Below are 17,556 nucleotides of genomic sequence, written 5' to 3' on the forward strand. Positions count from 1 at the left end.
TGTTCGTTTTTCTAACAGATCATGTGACCCTGCATTTACTCTGTTCCTCATCGATGCACTTTTGCACAGTGTTTCTGAATTTATTTTACAGAGCTGCACACTTACCTTGCGCTCACATGAACAAACCACTGCATGCAGTACACACACAGAGATAGATACACATAAAGTAGGTCACCTTGATGTGTGAGGCTGTGCTCAGCTGGTATATTTGTGTGGGTTTGTGTGTATTTGTGTTTTAGTGTTTATGTACCCTTGTGGATTGTGTTTTTGTCCTTTTACATTCCCCTCTGTGTCCTCCTGCCCCCCGAGAGAGTTGAGTCATTAGAATAGCTGGAAGTCACTTAGCCCAGACTATAATTTAATTACAGGACCTGAAGTCAGATGCACTTACACTCAGGAGCATCCACAGATAATGATATCATACAGTGAGTAAGAACATGAGGAGTGTAAATAAATGAGCCTGAGCTGACATCATGCATCTCTGTGCATATTTGCACAAAGGGCATAAGACCAAAAAGCTATCAACAATGATAACAAAGCACAACACAGGAGGTGTGATCTCTTTTTCTTGAAAAAACAAAAGTAAATGAACATTCATAATATTCTTTATCACAATATTCTCTGAAAGAAAATACATCATGTAGTAGCTCTCTGTAACACAGCTTCCTTTTACAGATAAGGGTAATTTATTTCTATAACCTTCAGAACCTTTGCCACACTTTTTTTCATCTTACTTTACGAGTACTTTTCAAATCTAAGGACATGGGATCATATACAAACAGCCATGTAAGCACTTACAGTAAACTGGCCTTACTCCACCCACAGAGCATCCACCCCACATGATTCCCTTATTATTTTAGCCCTGGCATTTAGTTTCCTGACTCCATTAAGCAAAAAAAAAAAAAAAAAAGGCGCGGGTGGGGGGTTTGAAAACAAAGCAATGAAAACCAATCTGCTGAAAATGGCTGGCACAGCCTGTGTAGATGGATTTCAAATGGAATTATTCAGTAAGTGATGGCTCCACCATTACACATAAACAAAAATCTGAATTGTCCAAAAATAAAAAAAATAAATACATGAATAAGACCCTCTACTTTTTATCATTTGCATTAAATTCTGTCAAAGGGCTTGTTCAGACAGGGGTGATTATTGGAATGACTCGTCAAATGAGTCGAGCCATGACACAAATAAAAATACACCCTGATGAATCGAACCGGTCCTACACGGATATAGAACCGGTTGTAGTAGTATGCTGCGTTTGGCTCAACCCTCCAGTGACTGCCGTGAAAGTAACCACTGATGACGACAGCGCGTAAATCAGCAGCTGGAAACGAGAGGCACTCTGGCTGCGCCGTTTGAACGGTGGACACAGGTGCCTCCCGACACAACCTCACCAGCTCCACATCCAAGAGACTGGAAAGCGTCTGCACACGTTCTCAGTTGGTTGGTGATATTTTTTTTTTTTTTAAAGAAAAAAAAGCATGAGCCGAATGCTGTGCTGTTCTCGCGTCGTTCCAGCCTGGTGAACTTTACAAGCTAATGAGTCAAATTTGAACACTTAAAAGTGCCAAAAGAGGCAGAACAATGAATTCACTGGAGATGTCTACGACGTATCAGAGCTCCCCAGCGCCTAACCAAAGCTACCTTCCAACTGCCACCTACGACACGCCAGAACCCTCCGGGATGGAGAGGCAAATCCGCCTGCTGCTTTTCGGTTTGTGCGTAACCATCGCCGCTGTAACGTTAGTTGGAGGTGTGTATTCGCTGCTGTCTGTCCTCCGGATGAGGAAAAAAACCTCCCTGTGTGTCATTGTGGCTTCCATGTCGGTGGACGACCTGCTCAGTTTGGTCCCACTCGCTTTATTCATGCTCCTTCAGTGGGAAGCAAATGGAGGTGAAGGGTCGGGCAGCCTGTGCACTTTATCTGGACTTCTGTACGTGTTCCAAGGTGTTTCGAGCAATATGAAGGCTTGCCTTATAGCAGCCTACACTTTTTATGTCACCAAGAGATTCGGAGTGCTTCAGTCTGTGCGCCGGCCACTGAGAGTAATGTGGGCTATTGCCGGTGTGTGGGCGGTCAGCCTGGCCGTCAGTGTCCTACCTTTATGCGGATGGGGAAGCTTTACGCCGGCCTCTCTCGGGTGTTTCCCAGAGAGCGACAGTTTTTACATTTTGCTGCTCTTCTCTTTATATTTTCTGTGTTTTTGCGGCTTGTTATTTTTCTTTATCCCCCTCACTTACCAGCTGCTGTGCTCCAGGGAGTCCCAAAGGACTTTATTGTACCCCAGCTATCTAGAAATGGCAAGAGGACTGAGCGGGACCACTCCTCTCTGTGATCTGCAGTCCTTTTCCCGGGACAGCCTGAATAAAAGTTTCGGGGCGTACAACGAACTGAGTCCAAGTCCGTGCGGGACAGAGATCAGGGAGAAAGAGGACAGCAGTTTGTCCCCAGTGTCTGCCAGTGATCAAAGGACAGCTACTGTCGGGGATTCGCCTGTGGTGTTTGCACAAAAGCGCTTCTCCATGATCCTGGCGGTTGTCAGAGTTGTTTTATGGATGCCAATGATGGTAAGAAGCCTCATAAAAGCAAATGTCCCAGTAAATGGTGCCAAAAACAACACCATAATAACTTTTTAGCAAATGGGCTGCCAACCCATTACTCTACTTGGCTTGGAGCCTTTTAGTTGTATTACCTTGAAATGAAATCATTTATTATTCATTTAGTTGGAATGCTATTCAGCGCTCTGTGTGTAGAAAATCTATGAAACTCCAACCGAAATCTAACACGAAACCGCCTCATAATTATAGAACAACCTCTGGACAACAAAATAAAACCTCAATATCTTACTTTAAAGTAAAATCACTTTAACCCAAGGTCTCTGTTTGGCTTTATATAGCTACACAGATTGTTTTGGTGATTTATTGCCGTAATCGGTGAGGTGAGCAGACCAATGGAAATTATCGTAAAGAGTTATATTGTATGTTTCTGGCCAAGGGTGACGTCAGCAGCCACCATCCGAGCAAATCCACGAAAGTGCTTAACAGCCAATTAGAGACTACCAGGGTCTCTGTGTGGCACGCGGTTGAAGAGTATCCCCTAATCAGATCACTGTTCTTGGTGGCGCATATGCTGTAAGCTGTAAGGGTTAATAATGTGGAGGGGAAATAAAGTGGAGTCGTTTAATAGAAGTGTTTTCTTCTCTTTTTACTTTCTCTGTCACTAAAAATGAATGAAATTCCTTATCTTGTTAAAGACTCCATCAGAAATCCTTCACAGTGAGGAGGACACATTGTGAATGATGTCAGAGATTGTGGAATTTATTAATATTAATAAATTATTTCAATTTAACTTCATGGTTTGCTGCCTGTCTTGTAAAACCTTGATATTTTTTAAAATACGTTTTTTTAATGCATTTTTTGTATTTCACAAAATAATCTCCCTAAAAGGCTTTGAGAACAATTGTTTGCAAGTTTTATGTAAAGCCTTTAGGGCACTATTCACTGGGTTTGCTTTGTGAAATACATCCATGCTTTGCAACACCAAGTTCCTCTGTTACAAGAGTTGTTCTTGTTCAAAAAAAAAGAAAAAAGAAAGCAAAAGAATAAAGTGTAGGTGATAAATGCTGTGCAGCACTGATGGACAAAGAGAATTGGCATTCCAAACTTGCAACCCTCTTAAATGAATAAAAACAAATGATGATTAATACGAAAATGTCAAGATATCACCGGTCAGAAATACAGTAATTTCTGTTTTGTTTCTGTGGATTAGAATATTTTCATTGGTGTTGGTTTTGTTTTATTGTAGCTGTATTATTTGTAGCCATCTTTAAAATTGAGAATACTCAGGTGCAATGCTAAAGTGCCGCTGGCCCACTGGAATACGGAACATAGGAAAATTAAAATCAAGAAAGCCCAGTATGTGTGAAAGGTCTATGCAATTTATTTTCATTCATGTGTCTCCCTCCCACAACTTCCTCATGCATATTAAGTCAGAGACTCCTCAATGACTTAATTTCTCTCCTTTTTTCCCCGCTCACAGACTTTGGTACTAGTGCGCCACGCAATCAGTGCACGCAGCTCCTCCCTGGAGACTTTGAGCTTCTTTCTCACTCTGCTGGCGCCTGCGGTCACTCCGTTATTCATGCTTTCTGAGCGCTGGATCCACATGCCATGTGGCTGCTTCATTAACTGCAAACGGGAACCAACACCAGAACCCTCAGGTAGATTATGGCACAGCACAAATTAATTAACTGTGCACAACCAAATGTCTTTTTGCACAGTAAAAGCCAAAACAACTGTTCCCGTGTGGTACAGGGGGAAACAGTGATGATTTTGCAGGGTGAAGAAAATAAAATTTTCTCACTTTTCTTTCTCACAGTGATGAAAAGAAGATTTAAGTTCAACCTTTCCTTCCAACAAGGCTACGGAGTGTATAAGTTGTCACATGCCACCATGTCACATAACAGTCCTCCCATTGAGAAGCCTGCTTATCACAGCCTTTTTAACTGTGACTTCCCTAATGCCCGTCATGATGCGCTTCAAAGTGGTGCGCTCTCTAGGCTGGGGCCCAATTTTGATTTCAGCACCACGTGCCCAGTGGACAGCTCCTCTCATGCAGATCTTCTATTGGAAGCAGTGGCTGGTGGCGGGGAGGCACTGGCTGATTGTGCTCCACTTCCCCATGAGAACCATGGGAATGATGAGAAATTCTGCTGTGTCCCTTCATTGGCTTCTCATCACCGGGAACAGGATCATAGTCTCACTGACACGTCATCAGTGTTTGAGGGGCCTGAGAGGAGGCTTTCACATGAGGAGTGTCGGAAAATCGAGCTGACAGACTGGGAGTGGTGCAGGAGTAAATCCGAGAGAACGCCCAGACAGGTACACCAGCATTCAGTGTAACCAGTTTATTTGTTGGCTCTTGAACCATTAAATGAATCATTTGTGTCTGTCACTTTGTGGTTTATGGCTGGCATTAGGCAGTTTTTCCACACACTGCAACTCTATTGCTTTCATAAATTAATCAAAGAAACCTAGGCTTTACCATGCAACGTGCAGTAACATAGTGTAGTGGTGATCATTTAAGAGTAATTAGTGTTTCGCGACCGTAAAACAGACACATTTTATAATCTCCCTTTGTGCATTTACATTTTGTTTGAAAGGAAATTAAAAATTTTTATTGTGGTCCACTTGTATAGAGACACAGGATGATAGACGATGGAATAGGGTGCAATATTTACACAGACAGTTTTTAAGGAAGTGTTTGATGAGAAAGGCTTACATACTGTTGGTTTGGATTTTTTTTTTCCACATCTAAAAATATGCCTCTTTATAATCAGGCTGACAGCCTTGGAACTGTGCGTGAGATTTAGATAAAATGCTTAAAATCCTCTCTCCTCTCCTCTCCTCTCCTCACATATTCTTATCTGTTCTGAGCTTTTATCACTTATAGAGCAATTGATCAAGTTACCGCACACCATTTTAGTAGCCAATGCCAGCCTGTCTTTCAAAACCAAATATACATCCACAAACTTAAAATTTATTATGTCTAGTGAATTTCTTTCACTAGAAATAAGTTGAAGTTGGAGGAATCTGCAGCTTTAAAATGCTTACAGTTTAAAGATCAGCATCAGTGAGATTCGTTGGATGTTAGCTCCTTCATATGTGTTTATGAATAAGTTGTGGAGGTTAAATATTTGAGTGAAAGTTGAATTTAAAAAACAAACAAACAAAAAAACAAACTTATTTCCAATTCATTCTGTAGTTCAAGTTTAATCAAACACACACATTGATTCAGTATATACTGTACAGTGGTGTTTCTATACCGGGACTCAAAGTTATCATTTATTCAGGTACTCAATATTTTACTCTATCCACTAGCAAAGTCAAAGACCACTAAAGCTTGAGACAGTTTGCTAGAGACCACTATCCACTAATCCATTTTAATCCATTTCTTTCTTTGTTGTTGACATCCTGTGTTCTTATAATACCAGAAGCTTAATTCTCTTTGTGTTTCGCTAGAGCCAACTGAATTGTTAAACAAGGACAAAGCAGTAAAGGCCTAATGATTAATGTATCCTGGCATTGGAGATAAACGACACAGATGAGAGAGCAGCCTCTCTTGTGAAACAGAGCAGCCACAAGCATTAACGTTGAAACCAAACTGTGACTATTAGAACAATAACACTATTAGATTTGATATAGGCTCATTCAGTAGACTGTGGATGTAAACAGACATGGAAACATACAGGCATGTACACACATGAACGCACGCTGTAGCTGTCTCTCCTTCTTTTTCTTTCTCTGCTCTACTTATAAGTTTGAAATGTTTCACTCTGAAAATCACCAGAGGGTGGAAAATCCATGGAGCATGCATCTACAGCTTGGTTTTGGCACTCACTTTGCATCATGTATAAGTCTAAGATGCTCACTGCTGGCGTGTGTGTTTGTGTGTGTATGTGTGTGTGCGTTTCCCTGCCCTACTTCTCAGTATACCAGTCTATATATATGTCTCTCTAGGCCTTAATCATTGATTGGGGTCTTTAAATGTGGAATCACGATTACAGTGCAGTTTACAAACAAAGATAAAAACACTGCCAAACAACAAAGAAAAATGAAGCCTTTTTTTCTGTATCCACCAACCATTATGTTCCTCAAACACATTTACAAAAGACATAAAGAAACACACACACAACGTGTTATTACTGTATAAATACAGAAAGCCAAACAACAGATGAAAGACAAGCCAAAATACTTTGTGATTTATAGTTCTTCCAAGCTGTGTTTTGTTCCGTGTTAGCAGACTAGATGTCATTACCCATGGTCTTTTCTCCTTACTGTCAGCCCATCTGGCCTTCGGGAGCCAGGGAAAGAGGTGGAATTAGAGCTTAAACACATCTTTACCCTCTCTGTGACATATCTGTTAGCAAGCACAGAGTCAGGGTCCACTTACAAGCCCTTTTCCCCAAGAGGAAATGGAGAACTAATGTGCATTAAGGTATGGAGGACTGAAACCAATTTACTCTAAAGAAAAAGATTGTCCAATGCAATGAAATATAGAGACTTAAAAAAATACTGACTTTGAATAAGTATGAAGTTGATACAATTTAAATAATAGATTACTGTACGTGTGTATGCTGACACTTCAATTAATGACACTTCAATTAATTAAAGGTGTGAAATAAGCAAATGAGTCATGCTGACAACCTGATGCTTTGCTGTCCTAATGTGTTTATCCTTATTTAGTGTATTTGAATACCAAGATTTTAATACCAACTAACCTTAAACACAAAGAACTACACAAGCGTATTAATTACTATTAATTAGTAATTGAGAATAACTTAATTACTGTTTACTTACTTGTTATTTAACTGTTCAGTTCATTACATTACACAAAATATCTTATTTAAACAATATATAACCTATTAACAGCAAGCCTTGGTATTCATCTAAAAAGGGAATGAAATATAGTGACACATCAAAAAATATCTCAGTATTAGTTAACTTCAGTACAGTATTTGTGCTCTTCAGTTGTCACCTGCTGTAAATTAAAAAGGAAAAAAAACGAACTGGATCTAACTTGTTACAGTAAAAGTTATTTACTGTTCCTTAGAAACAAATATTAGCTTTATGCCAATTTTTGGATCACAACATGTGCCTGGACATGTTAGCATCCATGTGCAGTGCTTAACAAATTTATTAGCTTTATTAGCCTAAAAAACAAGAAAACAGAAGCATCTTTCAGAAGCTTGTTTTTATACAAAACAATAACTGACTTCATTGGACGTAATTCATGTTCATTCAATTCATTTTTAAGAAAGTTAGGAATTAAGCAAGTACAACATTCCACCCCTAATATTTTTTTCTGTTTAGGAGTGCAAGTAAGTAACTTTAGTTTTTCATACTAAATAAAGTAATATTAATGTGTTTTACTATAATTTTCTCCCTTGGTGCATTTAAATAATATCTATATTTTGATTCAGTTTTATGCGCACTCACTACGCAAGTGATTGCACCATAACTCTGTTAGCAAATTTTAAAAAAAGTTATCATCACTGCAAAGGTCAGCACCACATTTAATGGTGATCCAGTAGTTTTGTTGCCATTTCCTTAATCACTGGGGTCAACATCAATTTGGCATAAAAAATCAGAACAGACTTACTGTCAGCAAATAAGGAAACAGTTCAAAGGATGTTAGAATACACTGACTGGGCGCTATACAAGTACAGGCCTTATTAGTATTCATTTTAAAATATCATCACATCTGCATAGGCAGAATTTGAAATTAGCTCCCTTAGTCCCTTAGCCCCCCTTTCCATTGCACCCTACACCCACTAGAAAAGCATGGTAATATGCACGGAAATATCTGACAACATTCACACGCAGGTGTAAGCCTTCTGTGTAGTCCCACCACTTCTTATTTTTTATGCAGACTTTTTTTTAACCTTATATAACTCATTCGATCTGCAAATAGCTTCAGCTGAACAAAGTCCTCTAGCACAAGTTAGATTTTCGTTGGACAGACCAAAAGAGGTGCAAAATGGTTATTGTGGATTTTTTTTTAAAAGGCATTTTAAAAATAAAAGAAAAAATTAACTTGGAAAAGGAAAAGCCAGGTGATCCTTTGGGGAGCATGTTAAAATAGTATTTTATATGTAAGATGAAGAAAGGCATGTGAAAATATCCAGAAAGAAATCCATCCGTGTGCTTCCCACATGATGTGTTCTGAACATTATTTGATCTACGTGACAATGTGTTTTCAGCTCAGCTTTGCAGTCTTTGTCTCTCCCTCTATGTCTCTCTCCATTCACAATGAGGCAAACATAATGACAGGGAACCAGGCAGATTTGGGGGAGATTGCCAAGAGACTGGCATCTGCTTTGTTTCTGTTGTGCATCATAGTCACAATAAGATTATTATATTTAACTAAATAATTTAGAAGCTTAATTAGACCTGCCACAGGTCTCCCTACTTCTGTGCCACATGATGCTTCTATTTCCCTCTGCCATTAGTATGCACAGTCTCAAACATGTTTTCACAGAGGCTCACTTTGATCTACTCTCTGGCATCATAATCTCTACAAAAGCAGTGTAAATGTGTGACTGAAAAACATGAAATATGATTGAAAAAATGAAAATTAAACTAAAAATGTAGACTCATAATTAAAAGCAAGCTGATAAGCCGTTGGAGAAAATCTGCCTGATACTGTGCACTCAAACTTTGCTATTCGAATCTAATAACGGCCAAAAAAATATGTCAGTCATTATTTGTGTTTGTGTGTTTTTTCACTGAAAGGTCTGTTGGCCTCTACATGCATGAAGTCTTGACATCTCATTTTAACAGCCGAGTGCTGTTGTTAGGGCTCTACATGCAAGCCTCATTAATTCTTGGATAGAAATGACTGGTCAGCACATTCATCTTACTGGACTTGACATCAGGCACATAATGTAACTTCAGTTACTTTAAACAACAGGAATGAGATGGAAAATGAGTTGTAGTCACAGTGAAGTATTAGTTGCTTTGGATTTATTGTCAAAAATGAGCGGCCAAGGCGGAATTTAATAGCAGTTTGATTTTCAAATAAAGACGATGTGCTAAATTCTGACTGAATTTTTGTTCTTTTCTGTGTTTTTCCTGTGCAGCGATCATCAGGTGGTCTATCAATTCCCCTGTGCGCCTTTCAGGGAACTGTATCTTTACAAGCACCTACAGGGAAGACGCTGTCTCTCTCCACCTACGAGGTCAGCAGTGATGGTCGAAAGATCTCCCCGAACAATGCCAAAAAGGTAATGTCATCTCAGCACTCTCTTTGTTTAAACTCACATTGGAAGACAGAATTTATTTCCTCCGTAGTATGGCATTGTGGGAAATGCTCTTTGCATTCGTACTGAGAATAAATACAAATATGAATCGCTTGCTTACTCCTTTGTTATGCTGTGATCATCGATCACTATAATTTACTTAAATGTGTTTGTTTGTGTTTAAATTAAAAGAAAGGGGTAAATTATGATTTAGTTCGCTTTAAAAATGTTGTTAGGTACATTTTTAAGCTTTGAAATCATTTTCCAGTCTGTAAGTAAATCTAGTCTGAAATTAAGCTAAGAGCTGCCTGGCTCTGGCATCATATTTAAGATTTATGCAAGGTAAATATTGTTTGTGAGATCAATTTTACTCTCTTATATAGCCATCAAGAGCAGCATAGTTTTAGCCATTTCTCTCACCATCAAAAACATTCTAGATTATTTATCCTGTCATGTGCTCCTGATTGCAACACAACTCACTTCTAGAATTAGCCCTATAAGACCTTGAATCAGTGAAATGTGGAAAAGGAAATTCCTAGTTATCAATAAATATAAAATATGTCCATATGCGTTATGTAACAAATAAAAAGAAACCATTTATTTTCATAAAATGACTAGCTTAAAAAAGTAGATTTAAAATTTCTTCAGGGAGTTCCACTGGGAAAAGATTAATGGAATAGAGTTTTAGAAATCAATTATAACATTGTGAGATATTTTTGTACGACATCAAGTACACTGTGGTCCAAAACAAAACATGAAATCTCTCTTCCCCTCAGGTGGAAGTTTATCGTTCGAAGTCAGTTGGCCATGAGCCCAGTGCAGACGAAACAGCATCCAGAGGCCAGGGTGGAGATGTGAACGCCAGCTGTGTAGGAATGGGGATGGAGATTGGAATGGAGATGGGAATTGGAGCTGGGGTTGGGGACACTAATGTCAAGATCCATCTTGAAGTTTTGGAAATTTGTGACAATGAAGAGGCAATGGACAGCGTCTCTATCATATCTAACATCAGTCAGTCCTCCACCCATGCCCGCTCGCCATCACTTCGTTACTCCCGAAGGGAGAACCGCTTTGTCTCCTGTGACCTGGGTGAGACTGCTTCTTACTCCCTGCTCATCCCCAGCAGTGGCACCACAGAAGCAGAGACCATAAATATCACTATACCTGACACTGTGGAGGCTCATCGGCAGAACAGCCGACGCCAGACACAGGAGAGCTCGGGGTATCATGAGGAGATACAGCTGCTCAATGAGGCCTATAGAAAGCAAGCTGGGGAGAGGGAAGAGTGACATACATACAGAATAATAATAGGGTGGCTCTCTGGTGGAGGTTGAAAAAGCACCTCAGACAGTAAAGGCTGTGAGACAAATTTCCTAATCATTCCACATTTACTTCTTTCTGATCACCGCTCTAACAGAGTTGACAGGTGACCCAAATAGAGGCTTAGCTGAAGACTGTAATAGTCTGTTTGCCTACTCTTGTACTTCCTCTTTAGCTAATATCAGGAGAGCACATTTACTGCCTATATGTAGAGTACACAGAGATATATTAGACTGTAAAATGATATATATTGTAAATCGAGTGGAATACAGACCTATGTCAAATAGACAGTAGAAGAGAATCAGTATTTTAGTAGTGTATCTGTATTCTTGCTTTCACCATATGCCAGTTTGTTATCACAGAAGAAGCAGGTAGAAGAAAAAATCACAGATGTAAAGGAGGAAAAAAGGACCAAGGTGTGATCACGTGTCTGACATGAAACAGCTCCAGTAGACTACGTCACTGGTGACTCAGCTGTGAGGCGAGGGGTCACCTGACCCATGTGTCTGACTCATCTGAGCATGTGTTGTGCATTTTAGTATCTGTGCCCATAGAGATGAGGGTATATGTTTGAGAGCATTGATCTGTGATGTCAGTTAACAAAAATCTTCACATGCTTACCGTGAAAAAAAAATGTGTGTTTATTCTGCATATATTTCTTCAAATTGTGTTTCATTTTCACCCAGCTGCAATGTCTAAAATGTCTATCTGCTATCTAATTTGGGGCTGGGAGGGTAGGGTGGATCCACCATCACTGTTTAGGATGTAAAACAAGAAGAAGTGAAGCAAACATTTTTTTTTTTGTTACTTCTTCAGAACAGTTTTCTGCCTTGCACATGTTTAGTGCAATTTAAATGAGTGACTGTGCATATTTCACCACAGCAGGCAGCATATGAATGTACATTCCAAAACCACTTCGGGGGATCATCTGTCTGACCGCTCGGTTTGCTTCCCATCCAATCGGTGAGCCACAGGGACCTCTTACTTTCTATCTAATACTGTACATGCATATATTCAGGACTGGAGTAAAATTTTCATAGATGGGACTGTGTAAATCAGTATTGTTTGACAGGGGTTAAGAATGTCTTTCTGAATCATATAAATCTTCATTCTCTCAGATGACATCATTCTTTATATGCACATATACATGTACTTGTGTGTAGAAAAAACAGTGAAACTGGTATTGAAGACTAATTTTAAAGTATATATGTATTTATGTTTGTTTTATGGTGATGTCTTCTATATGTTAACTGTTTGGTTTTTTGAACTTCAACACAGCCTTGGCACAGCAAGGACTTCATTTGCAAGCTTTTGAATTGTTCTTTAGGGAGTCCCAGCCATCAGCCTCAATGTCTCCCATCCTCCTGAAGACCGTTTTCATTAAAGATTCATACAAGAAAATTGCCTCCAACAGTAGTGCGATGCATTCCTAGTTCAAGCACTCCTAGGCAAAATGAGAGTAAATACTGTGCAGGCATGTGAATTGTGATGAATGCAACACTGTATTTAATATCAACCATGTCAACTGTTAATGGTGCCAAAGGTTTTTAGCTGAGCAGTGCGCCATCTTTCCAGCTTAACAGCGTGGATGTGATTCCATTATGTGCTTGTTCTCATTGTTAAACTACAGCTCAGCTTCTGGTCCAGAATTTTCATAAATTCAGCAAGTAATTGTTATTTGTCTTGTTATTAAGAATTCTGAGTTGCACATCAGCTGCACCAGTATTTGCATGTTTATTCATTCATGTCAACCATCTGGAGCTATTTGGTAACACACCGTTTGGATTCAAATGGAATTATTTACCACAAATTAAAAGGCAAGTAAAGTGCAATAGTTAGCTACTTTGGAGAGTGACCTATATAATATGTAACATCATTGGTTGCTGTGGCCCTAGGGTTTGGAATGTGACTAATCCACAACAGCTGTATGATGTCTTTATTCTGCTCAGTGTTCAAGATGACAGAAAAACAGCATCAAAAACATATTTCTTTTATAAGCTATTTCATAGGGAAAATTCTGAAATTGCTTAATTATATATTATCCGTGTACAGCTAACAGTTATTTTGAAACCAAATGACAAGAAAGTAGGAGAAAATTTAAAAGAGGCTGCATGAGGCTGCAAAAGCATAACGTAAAAAAACAAAACAAAACTGCAATATCAGAAACCTTGACCAGAAGCTATTCCTGATGTTTTCATCAGTTCTCTCTGATTCAAGGACTTTCACCTCCCACTCACAACCTCACTGTTTATGCTGAAACAATAAGGTGCAGGTAAGCCTGCATCAAAATGCAGCATCAGTGGCACTGTGTGAGACCTCTAGTACAATATGTGCACCTCTAAAGAGCACAGCACGATTTCTGAAAATGTAAAAATCCAGAAGGAGATAAAACCACTATATTAAAACCTGAGGCTTTTTATTGGAGGTTTTTGAAATTCATCTGGTCAGGGATTGCTTGTATGGATTACAGCTAGCCCCTAGGGTAACAAACATGGTGTATATATGAGCTGTACACCTGCTACAGTGCTGAAAGGTTCAGGGAATGGAGGCTTGGAGCATATGAAACAGTGCTTTCTTCTTTCATGTCATTTGCTTTCCACAATCCCTCTACTACTCAAAAGGCTTTACTCCCAGTATGTTTTTTAATACCTTCCCCAAGTTTAGCAGTATTTTTTCCTGTATCATTTTCTCTCTGACATCCCTTCATTTTGAATCCCCCATCTGTTCTCTTTAGAGTACCCAGCTGAGATACTGATAGTACTCACAGAGTTCAAAATAATGACAAAGATAAAAGAATTGGCAGCTGAAGCAAAAACATGAGTCACTCCCAACTTAAAGTTTACCCGATCACTGTGGAATTGTTTTCTTTTTTAATGTCCAAAGACACAACTGAATATATTTCTGTCAAAGCTGAACAGGGAGCCTTTGTACAAGCAGGTCCAGTTAGTACTTGATGAAAATGAGATTCTCAAATACAAACTGAAAATAAGATTTTACACAAATTAGTCTTTCACACCAAACTGCTAATAAATCGTTTCATCGTCACAAATCACTATTCTCTGATCTGGGAAACTGTCTTCTTTCAAATGCATCTCCTTAATAACAAAATAGCTGATTGTGGAAGTACTGTGTAAGTATTCATTTCACTGATTATAAAAGGAAATCGTGTCTTTGATGGTTCTGATGATCACAGTGGGCGTGAAAAGAAAAAATTAATTTAAAAGTGGCAAAGCATGATATTTCCTGACAGGAACAGAAAGATTAAGGGTGGGATCTACCCTGTCACCTCCCATGAACATCCTGCACAAATCTTTCACACCACTCTTTCTACTCTCTCATCTGTGAAATGTGCTTCATGGCACAGATAGGGTGTCTATTGCTTTTAATTTGCAGGGCAAAGACACAGAGTAGAGAGAGGTAAACAATAAGGAAAAAGCACAGATTTTCCCCATATGGCATTGCTGCTAATTTGAAATAAGAGAATGCAGAGTATAATCCAATTAGATTTGGAGCATTCAGAAACAGAATCAGTGAACGGTGACGTATGGAAATGTGAAAACACTGTTTGTAACCGCTACAAAAGTCAGATAAAGCCAAAGCAATCAGTGACTGAGGAGATACTTAATAAGAATGTATCACTACTACTACTAATTGTTAATGTTTTAGTTTTCATTTTAAATCTGACAAAAAATTATATTAAAAAACAGTGCTGAAGTGTAGCAGAGAGACCCTTTAAGGTGACAGTCAGCAGTCATGGTGAATCTTTTTCATTTGGCGGCAACCTTTAAGGCCCAGATAGCAGGTCATTCCCTAATGTTCCTTAAACTGCAGTGTACCAGTGTGAACCTGGTACAGCTTCTATCTTCTATCTTATACAGATGGATATATTATAAAGGATTCTTCAGATTTACCTCCAGATACACAATATAACCATCCCTCCCAAACAGTGGTCACAAATCAGTCCAAATGTGTGGTAGTGGGCACATCTGCCATATTGAGATAATCCATCCCACCTCACAGGTGTGCCACATCAGGATGCTGATCTGACATCATGAGTAGTGCACAGGTGTACCTCAAACTGCCCACAACAAAAGGCCACCCTGGAATGTGCAGTTTTGTGTCACAGCAAAATGCCACAGATGCCACAAGCAATGAGGGAGCGTGCAATTGGCATGCTGACAGCAGGAATGTCAACCAGATCTGTCGCCCGTGCATTGAATGTTCATTTCTCAACCATAAGCTGTCTCCACAGGCGTTTCAGAGAATATGGCAGCACATCCAACCGGCCTCACCACCGCAGACCTCGTGTAACCACACCAGCCCAGGACCTCCACATCCAGCAGGTTCACCTCCAAGATCGTCTGAGACCAGCCACCCAGACAGCTGCTGGAACAATTGGTTTGCACAACCAAACAATTTCTGCACAAACTGTCAGAAACCGTCTCAGGGACGCTCAACTGCATGCCCGTCGTCCTCATCGGGGTCTTGACCTGACTCCAGCTCGTCGCCGTAACAGACTTGTGTGGGCAAATGCTCACATTCGATGGCGTCTGGCACGTTGGAGAGGTGTGCGCTTCACGGATGAATCATGGTTCACATTGTTCAGGGCAGATGGCAGCTGAGAATGTCCCAGTTCTTGCATGGCCAGCATACTCACCGGACATGTCACCCATTGAGCATGTTCGGGATGTGCTTGACCGGCGTATACGACAGCGTGTACCAGTTCCCACGAATATCCAACAACCTCGCACAGCCATTGAAGTGGAGTGGACCAACATTCCACAGGCCACAATTGACAATCTGATAGACTCCATGCGACGATGTGTTGCACTGCATGAGGCAAATGGTGGTCACACCAGATACTGACCGGTTCTGGGTCCCCAGACCCCCAATAGCGCAAAAAACTGCACATTCCAGGGTGGCCTTTTGTTGTGGGCAGTTTGAGGTACACCTGTGCACTACTCATGATGTCAGATCAGCATCCTGATGTGGCACACCTGTGAGGTGGGATGGATTATCTCAATATGGCAGATGTGCCCACTACCACACATTTGGACTGATTTGTGACCACTGTTTGGGAGGGATGGTTATATTGTGTATCTGGAATGAATTTTAGGTCTCTACGTCCATCCCATGGGGAATGGGAGCAGTAACAAAGGTGTTGCGTTTATATTTTTGTTGAGTGTAGATAATGGATATTAAATACCACAGAAGTGAAAGTAAAAATTAATTAGAAACTCTTCCTGAATTCTAAATCATGGAGGTGGGAATCTGAGAGTCTACAGTAATATATGTCAACTTGTATTAGTAGTGATGAATTCAGTCTAACTTCATTTCAGAGAAATTTTGGAAGTAAAAAACTTGGCATTCTGCACTTGCCCTACTTCAAGTGTACATCTTCAAAAAAAGAAGCAGTTTTTTTTTTATGTATTTTAATTTGTCACATGACCCCAGAGGTTATGCTGAAAACACACTTTTAGTGTGTTTTTAAAATGTATTATGTCATTTTAAAATCTGGAAAAGAATAAAATTATACTTTTATGCTGTTTAAATGTTATTCAGTGAATAATTTACATAAATATTTTATGGATTCCCTGAGAGACATCCCGTTCATAATCTCTGGGGTTTAATAGCACACCCTTTGCAGCTATAACAGCTTTAACTCTTTTCAAAAGGCTTTCAACAAAGTGTGTTTGGGAGTTTTTGACTATTCTTTCAGAAGCGCATTTTTGAGGTCAGACGCTGATGTTGGGTGAGAACAACGTATTGTATGTAAAAATGCATAGGGTTTAATAAATGCATTAAAATGGCACAATAACCTATCATAAAAACAAGAAAAAATGTCAAAAAAATGTTTACAACTAAAAATTATATTATTATTTATTAGGTACATAGCAAACTGAACTCATGTTTTTATGCCCAAATTTGAGCTTCAGGAATTAATCAAGCATAACACTTAACTACAAAAGTTTTTTTTTTTCACCTCTTCAGGAATGCAAGCAAATAGCTGTAACTTGGCATCTTAATCAAAAAATAATATTAGCAATACATATATATTTTGAGTGACAATTTGATTAACTATTATAAAAGCACAAGTATAATTACCAATACTATTAATTTTGGGCAGCTCTGATATAACTCTTACATTCGGTGATGGTCTAATAAACTTGTTAAGCACTGCTAGAAATTATACAAGTAACAGGACTGAATGCTTTAGTAATACAATAATTCAGAGGCAAATAGTTATGTTTAAAGGTTAGTGGTAAAATGTCAGTGTCCTGATCTACACAGTAAATCATAACAAATTGCATAAAAAATAAACTGGAAATTTGAACTGAAATACACATTTGTATGCTAATTACTATGATAACTTCGTTTGAAGAAGTCAGCTAGATTTAGAAAGCAGCGTTTAAAACGGTAATATGGAGAGCAACCA

At 39.2% G+C, this 17,556-nt stretch overlaps 1 protein-coding gene across 1 annotated transcript; it reads left to right on the plus strand.

Moving 5' to 3' along the window:
* The first annotated feature begins 1,330 nt into the window (after positions 1 to 1,330).
* Positions 1,331 to 11,828, plus strand: LOC113036317 (probable G-protein coupled receptor 149). The gene is made up of 5 exons (XM_026192586.1): positions 1,331 to 2,568; positions 4,040 to 4,220; positions 4,379 to 4,881; positions 9,642 to 9,785; positions 10,577 to 11,828. The coding sequence occupies exons 1-5, from the start codon at positions 1,585 to 1,587 to the stop codon at positions 11,087 to 11,089; spliced, it is 2,325 nt and encodes a 774-aa protein (XP_026048371.1). The 5' UTR covers positions 1,331 to 1,584; the 3' UTR covers positions 11,090 to 11,828.
* Positions 11,829 to 17,556: the final 5,728 nt, after the last annotated feature.

This window comes from Astatotilapia calliptera, chromosome 14 (assembly GCF_900246225.1).
Source record: "Astatotilapia calliptera chromosome 14, fAstCal1.2, whole genome shotgun sequence".
Classification (NCBI taxonomy): domain Eukaryota; kingdom Metazoa; phylum Chordata; class Actinopteri; order Cichliformes; family Cichlidae; genus Astatotilapia; species Astatotilapia calliptera.